The 11,005-nt window shown below is 40.1% G+C and overlaps 1 protein-coding gene across 2 annotated transcripts in view; it reads left to right on the top strand.

Moving 5' to 3' along the window:
• Window positions 1–5,365: 5,365 nt before the first annotated feature.
• The window catches only part of LONP2 (lon peptidase 2, peroxisomal), a 47,736-nt gene continuing 42,096 nt past the window's right edge, over window positions 5,366–11,005 (top strand). Inside the window, exons 1-5 of one of the 2 annotated variants that reach the window (XM_072873807.1) lie at window positions 5,366–5,698; window positions 6,728–6,962; window positions 7,772–7,903; window positions 9,213–9,335; window positions 10,245–10,408. In XM_072873807.1, coding sequence (XP_072729908.1) covers window positions 5,466–5,698; window positions 6,728–6,962; window positions 7,772–7,903; window positions 9,213–9,335; window positions 10,245–10,408 — 887 coding nt within the window. In that variant the 5' untranslated portion in view covers window positions 5,366–5,465. The remainder of the gene's footprint in view (window positions 5,699–6,727; window positions 6,963–7,771; window positions 7,904–9,212; window positions 9,336–10,244; window positions 10,409–11,005) is intronic. The other variant, XM_072873805.1, reaches the window with a different exon arrangement.

Below are 11,005 nucleotides of genomic sequence, written 5' to 3'. Positions count from 1 at the left end.
AATTAGAAAAGAAAATGGGCAAACTTCTTTTTCTCTTTCATTTACAGACATAGCAGTTGAGACTGGAGAGAAATAGTTCCTAAAGAACACCATTGCATCAAACAATCTGTAAGTATAAAATATAACCAGTATGAGAAAGGGAAAGTCTGATGACAAGTTGAGCATCTTGCCTTATAAAATAGCTGCAGAAGGTGGAGTGAGGGCTTGAGAACTCTAGGGAGTGCTAGTGAGGGGACAGAAGACAAGTGTATGTACATCTTACTTAGGAGAAGAGAGTTGAGTTTAGAGAGGCAGATGAAACAGTAGTAGGCTAGGAGTTTATATTCAGTGTAAACTTAACAGAACGTTCTTGGTTTAGAACAGTGTTTTTAATATTCAAAATATCCCACTCTGTAGGCACTATCAAGCTGTACCATTTTACAACTCAGTTTTGTGAACAAGTTCAAACAGGTGCTGGGATTAACCTCTGCAGAACTTTTTACAGGTTTGAAACTTCTACCACAACCCCCCAAGAAAGAAATGTATCTTCAGGGTATGTAGATTGGCAGTTGCAAAAATTACTTGAACTTCTTTTACTAACTTAAAAAAAGACAGGATCACTGCAGTCTGCCCTCACATCATGAGCTTCTGGGAAAGGCTAATTCCATGTAAATAAAGCCTTTATTTTTTATGTAGCCAGAGTCAAAGCATTTCTCTTAGGGGAACCTCAAGGTCATAAAACTATGATCTGGAATAGAAAGACTAAAAAAAATTAGTAGTAATAATTGATGTCTTGTGGGTAAAAAATAAATCTATCACATTGGGATTAATGAGAGCTAGTTAAGGATCTAGCAACTCTAAAACCTGTAGCGCATCAAAGATGCACAGTCTTAGTTAAACCAATCAAAATGCAAAACGGTTTAAAATTCCTGTGCATCTGTAAGAATAATACTTGCTATAATTGTATTTTCTGTCTTTGTATTAAATTACTCCCACTTTAAAGTCATTATAATATTATTTCCAAACAGTAACAGTGGGTGCAAAATAATAGGAATGTACTTCAAATGAAAATACGTAGATGTACAGATTATCTGTTTCAATTGAAAGTTTTTAGTACTTTACAATGCAAATTTCCAGAAGTATAAAGTAGATTAATAAGAAGAAAGAAACTATCAGTTTTGTTAAAGGAAAACTAGTTAGCATATATTATGTTATCTGTCAAATCTTCCCAACCATCATGTCCTAATAAATTTTGAAGCTCTTCTACAACATTTAACAGTACTGAAGATTTCAAAGGCATTACACTGATATGAATATGGGCAGAAGCAGTGGCCAGACAGCAGAGGGAGATCCTATTGATCTCCTGCTGGGAAAAAGTAGGGACAACTCAGCCCTTATCAGGTGCATTTGACACCAACCAGCTACTGAATTAACCTGCTTGGCACTCCAGCCAAGCTGCTCTCTCTTGTGCCATTTATTGCTTGGCTGGCTGGTGTCAAACAACCTAGATATGGATAGAGAGAGGAATCCAGGAGTACTTGGTAGGCGGGCATAGGCATCTATACCTGCCTATTAAAACTCAAAGAATGATGATCCTGGAGAAAAGAAGCTGAATTTTGATATCACTGTTTCAATTTTGAATCTTCATTTTGGATTTTCTGTAGAGTATATTTATTTCAAAATATTCAGTATTTCAATTTAAATATATTTTCATTTATAGTACAAATCATGATTATACACTGTAAAACTTAAAATGTCATGTAAGTTTCAAGTAGTTAATTTACTCTATTAAAATATTTTTTCCATTGGCCATAAATCTTGAGGCAAATACTTTTATATACAGTTGCACTGCAGTAATTTCTTTGTGTCATTAGTTTAAAGGTTAGGTCGAGTTAGGTTAATTTAGACAATCAATTTATGCAATTCCCAGCTGCAGCATTAATATGAACTAAAATGTCTTCATTTATATGAAAGTCAGTCTAGTGTTTGTGAAAGTTAACAGCAAGAATTGCGAGAAGCTAAAGTTTCTATTTATCTATCATCTTGTTCTTCAGTACAAAAATCATTACAGTGTGAATTCCTAAGGCCTACAATTGGGAACACTATATAAAATGAGGCACATCTATGATGCAAGGGAAATTATTATATGTATTCAAAGTAGAGAATTCTGGATTAAGAATCCTGAGTTCTTTTCATGATTGTTCTGATACACTGTGTGCTTGGGGTACAGTTCTTCAGCAACACATATTAATCTCAAGTCTTTGTTGTGAGGTGCGTTGGTCTTGTTTTTTGGAGATACTGAATTCTCTCACGTTCATGTAAATGGAAGAAATAGAGCAGACATGGGGAAGAGAGGAAAAAATTATGTGAGTTTTACAGGTATAAAATAAATGCATCTGTGAATTGCTTTATTTTTGAAGAATATATCTTGCAGAAGATCATTATTGCAAAATGATTAGTATGATCTTGTCAACGAGCTCAGAAAGAACATTGCCATCCTTTTGGTCTTTGAAGGATATGGAATGAATGGGACTACTTACATGCTTAATGTGAAGGAAGTGGTTTTGTACCTTGCTGAACTGGGATCTAAAGCACTGCCCATCTGTTTTAGTCAATGAAAATCCTATGAGGTCCAGTGGTTGTGTCAGTCCAGCTTCAGAGAGTGGAAGCAGGAGGCTCTGCGGGGTACAGATTCATTAGGTGGGAATCACAGGTGCACTATACCATCTGGGATAGTATTCACTGTCTTGTACCATACCACATTGATACCCATCTCCATCAGTCAGGTTTGTGCTGCATCCATACCAAAGTATTAGTACTTAAGCTGTGCGAAGTGGTGCTATACCCAGGACTACAAACTTCAGGCTTGATTTCATAAGAAGGAAATATTAAATGGAAACACAAAGAGAATATTACCCCCTTTATATGACATTTGCAAGACCAGTACTGGAATACTAGTTATAGGCTACCCACATTTTAAGGAGGATGAGATTTTATTAAAAAATGAGAAATACAGCTAATAGAGAATCTCAAAGTTAAGCGGTGACTTGATCATGGTCGTGTTCACAGGGGAAAGATTTTTCTCATAGTAGGCAACTCTTTAATCTGTTAGACACGACAGAAGTCAGTCTCTGGAAACCGAGATTACAAGCAAGGTGCAAATTTTAACAACATAATCAACTATTGAAAAACATACCTGTAGAGGTAGTAGATTCTCTTTTACAGTCAGTCTTTAAATCAAGGCTGAATGCCTTTAGGGCATACAGTGTAACTCAGATACTGTGGACTTGGTGCAGAAGTTGCTGTGAGAGTCAGAGGAGGTCAGACCATGTGGCAATTGTCCCTTCTGATCTCAAATCCTCCGAGTCAGAGGCACAGAATTCTCTTAATGCTAGACTGTTTCTCCATGTATCAAGAAATGTTCAGCTAGTCCACAAAAAAGCTCCAAAAGGCTGTTGCTCAAATGTGATCTGGTTGTATTTAAGCAAAAAACAATTTGGGGGACCAAGTACTATCTAGACATCCCAATCAGGATGTTGCCCTATTGTATTGCACACTTAGTACATGCAGTAGAATAAAGCCCTGGGTATTAAGAGTTGTTCAGTAGAAATTGAAAGGATTTTTAAAATCACTCATTGAGATTTTTTGATACAGCTCCAGAATGAATTAAGAAACTATTTTTAATGACCACAGGGACTAGTCATCTCTGAGGAAGGGAAAAAATGGTAGCCAGGAGAATAAACATGATGAGATTGGTAGATTCTTTTTAATGAAAAGACTCAGTCTGAGAAAATTCACCAATAAATGTGATGAGCAAATGTTCAACCTTTAGGTTTGGTTTGTGTTCACACTCCAAACTAATATAGTTAGAGACGTTTAAACATTTGTGTGTTGAACATATGTTTACAGAGTAATTATATTTATGATCAGGAAGTTCACAAAACACTTTCCATATTCCTGTGTTATGTGCCCTTTTGTATTAATGCTTTCTAAATGTCATGTTGAATAGTATATTAAATTCCAGCTTCTTTCTAAGGTGGTACCCGAGGTGGCTGCTTTAGAAGATATTTTTCTCAGCTGTAATAACTTCTTGCATTTAAATATATTGTTAATATTTCCATATATCCTGTTACCTTGACATTTTCCAGTAGGCCAACAGATTAAGATATTAATAAACTGCATGATTTAAGCACGTTTTTTTTACTGTAGCTATACTTGTGCATTTCAAATTGTCAGTTTGTCGCTGCTGAGATTTCCCCTCTGGACAGGATTACCTTTGTTCAAACTGTATCCTGCAAGTCAGTGATTAGCAAGGGGTTGGCTAATGTAGTTTGTTACTTTATGCAATGTTGATACTGCACCTCTTTTCACCAGTGGAAAAAAAAAGGAAAGTTTCTAAAACCTGCCTGTTCATCTGAACTTTCCATAGGGCCTGAGCGCTCAGAGCCCTTTCACCTGGGCAGGCTTTTGCAGGACAGGGCAAAGGACTGTTACTGATCGCAGTGAGCTGTGACCTTGGCCGATGCCTCCAGGCCTGCTGAAAGCAACTATATTGCAGAAAAGCTCCCGCGGCGTTTGCGGGAGTTTGTCTCCGCAAGGAGCCTGCCTGCCTTGGGCTGGGGAACGGGGAGCGCCAGCGGACGCTTTCCTCTTCGCTGCTCCGCAGCCCTCGGGAAGGCCGGGCCGCGGCCCCCGCCCCGCAGAAGGGACGTTGTATCCTGCATTTCCTCCCCTCGGTTTAGGGCCGCCCGGAGCACTGTGAAGAGCACCGGCGCTCCCCTGCGCTTGAAGAGACAGGGTCCGGAGCCCTTTGGCCACGAGCACAGATGTAGGAGAGCAGATTTTTGTAAAGACAAACAAAAAAGGGATTTCGCTTATAACCGTCCCACCTAACACATGCTGAATTCCTTACGCGCTCCCTCTGCCGTGTGAGGCTGCGCAGCACTGTTTCTCCCACAGCCGCACCGAGGCCCGCAGGACCGGCCGGTGCTAGCCTGACCTCTGCTGGCTGAGCAGCCGTAGCGGCGCTCAGGGGAACGGGGCCCAGCGCGCTCCTCGGGCCGTCACCCTTTTGTCTTCTAAAAGAGAAAAAAAAAACCAACAAAAAACCCCCAAACCAAAAACCTACCGAGGGAAAGATTAAAAGTAAGCTAGAAGTTACTTTGCTGCGCAAGGCTCGTGAGCATGTGAGGCCAGGCAGACGAGGCCCCCCCTCCCCCCTCCCGCAAGGCCGGGGGTGGAGGTGTGTCACCCTCGGCGAAGGACAGGCCGGGGCAGCGCGCCCTTGGTGGCCCGGCCCGGCCCGCCCCGTCCCGTCTCCCTTCCTCTCCCGTCCCCGCTCCGCGGCCCGGCAGGAGGCAGGTGCGGAGGCGGGGCGCGGCGCGGTCTGTCCCTTCCGGGCGCCCGTAGCGGGGCGGAGCCGCGCGCCGGCGCTGCCCGGTCGCGCCGGTGTGTGGGCGGCGCGCGGGAGAGCGGAGCGGTCGGCCATGGCGGCGGGCAGCGCCATCCAGATCCCCAGCCGCCTCCCGCTGCTGCTCACCCATGAGGGCGTCCTGCTGCCCGGCTCGACCATGCGGACGAGCGTGGACTCGCCGCGCAACATGCAGCTGGTGCGCAGCCGGCTCCTGAAGGGCACGTCGCTGAGGAGCACCATCATCGGCGTCATCCCCAACACCAGCGACCCCACCTCCGACTGCGACGACCTGCCCTCCCTGCACAGGTGCCGCCCGGCCCGGCCCGGCCCGGCTCTCCCTCGCGGCCGCGCCGTGGCGCGCTTGGCCGAGCTGCCGCCGAACCGCAGCGCGCTGAACCTGACCCTGCCTCCCCGGCCGGGACGGTGCTGCCCCGAGGCGAGCTCGCCATGTCGGCACCTCCGCGGGGGCGTGGGGCTCGGCGGGGTGGGCCTGGCCGCGGGGACGAGTCTTTTCTGCCCCGCCGCCCTGTGGGAAACGTCTCTCCCTTCGGAGAAGTTTTCTCGCTGCCCCGGACGAGCGTCCGTTGGGGGGCGCGTGGTGGCGGGGACTGACTGACTGACTGACCGACGTCTGGAAGAAAAGTTTGAGAAAGGAGAGCAAGGTGGAAGAGGCAGATATGATCAGAGAATGCAGGCCGGGAGCATTAAGGCTGTCGCAGTTGTCCACGATAACATTTTTCACCTAAGAAGTAGAGCATGGATAGTGACCTAGTTCACATAAAATGAAAACGAATTGTGTATCTGTGGGATAAAGCATGAGTAAAACTAACATGCTGTAACCCTTACTCTCTAAGCTTTATTGCATCAGTGGACTTAGTAAGGTTTTGCAAGAAAATAGCTTCTCTTTTAAATCTGCTTAAACAGATACACGTGATCTAAAAAGTTTGTTCAGTGAGGCCGACAATTTTACTGAAGAACTGTAAATTGCAAACACTCAATTTTCCAATGCATGTAGTTTAAGCAGAAATGTCAGCATTCATGTCTGCAACAAGATCCATTAAATTATTTATGAAAAAATTACATGTGTTTCTAAATCAAGCGACCGATTGTATTATCCTAGTTAGTTTTTTGGTTAGATCATTCATTTTCAGGTTTTAGGGTTTGGTTTTGTAATCTGTGTTACAAAGGAAATTGTATAATTCGGTTGTCTTTCATGATAAGGAACTATGACCCAGGAGGTTCTTTCAACCTATAGCGCAATTGCTTCTTGATAAGGGGCACACAAAATGTTCTGTGGAAGGTGACAAATAATACAAAGATTTGATCTGTTTTTAGGATTGGCACTGCTGCCTTGGCAGTTCAGGTGGTTGGTAGCAACTGGCCCAAGCCACATTATACGTTGCTGGTTACAGGCCTCTGCCGATTCCAGATCCTGCAGTTGCTGAAAGAGAAGCCGTATCCTGTTGCTGAAGTTGAACAGTTAGATCGACTTGAGCAGTTTACTAATCAGCATAAATCTGAGGAGGAACTTGGAGAGTTGTCAGAACAATTCTATAAGTATGCAGTGCAGGTAAATTGTTTTAATCCTATGTACCATATATTGATGTATTTATATGTATATTTGGGGGGGTTGGTTTGTTTCCTATCTGCCCTTCTCTCTCTATAGTACTTATATTTTTTCAGTGACTAGTAGAGTTTCAGTACTTCTGCTACAAAATAAATATTTTTGTTACAGCTTAAGGTTTCTGTGTGGAGTTCCAGGGTGTCTATACAGCTCATTGCAGGACGAGTCTAACTGTGTATGTTAGTGTTATGATAAGTTGGTATTATCTCACATATAGAAATGCTATAAATGCACTCCAGTAAAAGGAATATTTTTGAATTTTTTTTCCAGAATTCGTGATATATACAATGGATTGATTTTTTGTGGTGGTGTTTTTTTTTTTTTCTTTTAAAGTATTAAAGGGAAAAAAACCCTTTAGAGCCTTGATTATAAACAGATGTCCCCAGGTATAATGAATTTGCATTTAAAGGATGTACAGAAGAAGAGTCATTATAGTGTTAAGATAACTGGGAAAGTTTTTAATTAGGGTGTGGGGGGAGTAAGAGATGTAGGTATTGAAAAAAGTGCTGCAAACAGCAATGATATTTTTTAACTTCTTGAACAAGCAGAGAGCCCAAAGTCTTGATTGCCCTATGCTGAGTTAGTGTCTCTTCTGTGAACTTTTTTTTTTTTATTTATTTCAGTAGCTTTGTGGCAAAGTACCTAGACACATTTCATACTGAAAGATACAATCCTTTTTAGGTCAGATACTCACTTAAATAATTCAAAAAGAAACATCGTAACCATGAATATTGTTCATTGTGTGGTCCTTACAGTTGGTTGAGATGCTGGATATGTCCGTTCCTGCAGTCGCAAAGCTGAGACGTCTTTTGGACAATCTGCCTAGAGAAGCTTTGCCAGATATACTGACTTCTATCATCCGTACATCCAACCAAGAGAAGCTTCAGGTATTATGTTCTTAAACTTTTTTAAGGGGAGTTAAGTACTTGTTTGCTATTTTTTTTTTATGGCTAATCACTTTTAGATAATTTTGAAATAGCTTACGCTTGAGGCTATACAGTGATAATGTTGTGGCAGAAGCTGTTTGTGTTACAACTGAGCATGAATGCTTGTAAAAAGTTTTTATGCTGTTGTTTGAAGTGTTTATATATCTATATGTGAGAACTCACCTAATAGGTAAATGAATCTAGTTCATTTTATTAAACAATAAATGCAACGTGGACTTTCCCTCTTAGGGTAAAGATGATAAATCTTTCTTCAAATTGTGTTGAAATCTTACTTACTTATCACAGTTGAAAGATCACTGTACATATCTTAATACTAACAGCTTCAGAATCAGGGGTTTTTTATCTTTTTAAAAACATCTTGAAGTGTGGGGTGTTTTAAATACTGAGACACTGGTTAAATTTGTATCGTTTGTCAAAATAACTTTATGCAAAAATTATGCTTATGGCTTGATGCTTACTAGTCTGATTTCTGTATTTGCTTGCTGTGTTCAGAAGTTTTGTTGTTCCTTTTCTTTTGTCACTACCAGTGCTGCACGTTCAACCTTGAATTGAAGCGTAAGTTAGGTTCTTTCAAAGCACAACAAATAGAAATTAATGCAGTACTTTTAAGTGAAGGTATGCACTGTAGCTGAATATCCTGCTGGAGGAAAGTACATTAGTCATTAAATTTACCATGTCTTTTATTAGAAGTGGTAAAGAAAAGAGCAGCCAGTGGAAGCTGTGGAAATACAGAAAAGCCAAATTCTACCCATTTCTATATATCAACATCATTAAACCTGAAAATGGAATAGCATATAAAAGTTTAAAAAGACAAACAAAATAAAAAAACCCAAACCAAAACAAAAAAGACTTAAGGCACAAGGTGTTTTCTTTCTGGGTTAACCAAGGAGATCATGCTGTAACTTTCTTAGAGGGCTAGCTCTTTCCTGAGGCTCAGTAGTTGAAAAATAGAATGCTGATACATGTTTGCCACAGAAAATGCGACTGAAATAATAAGGCACTTTAAAAACAGGCAGGATAAAAGACTTTTTTTCTGTTTTGGAGTGCTTTGTAGTTTTGGCATCCAGACCCTTGAGTCTAGATTTCATGTGCTGTATTCTCATTGCTTTTCTTGCTACTTTTTTTCTTAAACCATCCATTCTGTAAGTCTGGTCAAAAGACAGTAACAGTACCATCTGTGTTCCCCTCCCCCTAAATTGATGGTGCATCAGCGTGAACTTGTTGGCTAGTTATAACTCCTTGCTCTTAGATTTTAGATGCTGTTAGACTGGAAGAACGGTTCAAGATGACTATACCATTGCTCGTTAGACAGATTGAAGGCCTGAAGCTGCTTCAGAAAACAAGAAAGCCCAAACAGGATGATGATAAAAGGGTATGGACCTTTACATGTGGGATACTTAAAACATCCGAGATAAGTATGAAGATGCACTTTTAAGCAGGCTAATGAATGTACATGATTTTAATCTGTGCAAAGTTTTAATTGATAGCTGTAATGTGTCATGGTCAGTCTAGAGCTGCAGGGAACACCCAGCTGGCAACTTTGGCTGTTTAGATACCTAAAAAAGAAAATATTATTTTAAAACTGCCTAGGCTTTATTTATTTTATTTACTTATTTATTTATTTAATCTGAGCACTTTCTGACATTGAATAAATGCTCAGGTTCCTTTAAAGACTCATTTGATGCCCAGTTCACTTGCATGGTATGCACATGCTGAGTTTTGGCCTGTGCAGTGAAAGGTGTACCTTTTACTAAAAGCATTGCAGATGAATGATAGCTTTTGAAATACAGATAAAGAATGTGTGTTGTAAAATGTAGCTTGCTAAACTAGGGCAGCTTACACTTTTGTTGCATCTAACTATGCTTATGCAGTTTGGTAGACAGAAAGTAATTGAGAAATGAAAAAAAGTAAGAGAGAAGACTTACCTGTTTTGTAAAGATTAGGCTTATTTTGCTTAATATGATGGACTGCAATGCCCAAAAAATCACAAATAACTCTTTTCTGTTTTGTTCTTATCTTCTGTTGTCTGCTAGTTAAGGGTAGATGAGAAATGCACTTAGGAAATACATACAGTAAAATAAGAACTATAACCTTTTAAGTAGTACCAATAATACATTGTGAAGTTATTTATTGGATTAAAATTTTCTGAATTTTTCTATGAACGAGGCTCTCCCAGCACCTTGCATGTTTTTGTCATGGTTTCCATTCAAAGCCAAAGTACATCCCTTATTTAAAAAACAAAACCTGATACTATTCTCTGGCTCTGTTTTCCATTTTGTAGGTTGTAGCTATTCGTCCCAATAGAAGAATCAATCACATTCCAAACGCTACAGAAGATGAGGAGGAAGAAGATGATCATGATGATGTTGTTATGCTGGAAAGAAAGATTAGAACATCCAGTATGTCAGAACAAGCTCTTAAAGTTTGTCTTAAGGAAATGAAGAGGTAGGAGACTTTCAAATGGTGGTTTCTTCTCTTTATTTTTTTAAAACAAATCTTGCATTAACCTTTCCTTACTTGATGTTATGTTTGTGTTGGTTGTGTTTTGGAGAAATGATTTTTAAAAATTTAGTAGAGTGCTGGTTTTTGCTTATAAATTTCATCATTTCATCTTTTTGGAACATCAGAGGTGATGACAAAAGAAATATGAAGTCTTCTAGATACGGTTTATACATTAATATAGCATTAAAATGTAAGCTCTAAGCCTCTATGTTATGAAGTGAAGATCTTAAAAAAAAAAAAAAAAAGGGGGGGGGCAAGCTAAATAACACCACAGTTGTTAATAATTAATGAATAAACTTACCCAGTCATCGAGTCTTTTTTTCCTCTGTTTTTTTCTGGTGAGGGGATAATTGTGCTATCCATGGTGATATGATGGTTAACAACCTCTTCTTCAGTGAGGATGCATGTATAGTGGTATGCATAGGGAACTGACTCTTTTTTTTTTAATTTCTGTTTATATCCTATAAATAAGCTATTATTATGCAAAGATGTCTAATTGATGGAATATTTACTTGCTTTTTTAATATTATGGTTGTCAGA

This window comes from Ciconia boyciana, chromosome 9, assembly GCF_034638445.1.
Source record: "Ciconia boyciana chromosome 9, ASM3463844v1, whole genome shotgun sequence".
Taxonomy (NCBI): domain Eukaryota; kingdom Metazoa; phylum Chordata; class Aves; order Ciconiiformes; family Ciconiidae; genus Ciconia; species Ciconia boyciana.
This window is presented reverse-complemented; position numbering and strand designations above follow the sequence as displayed.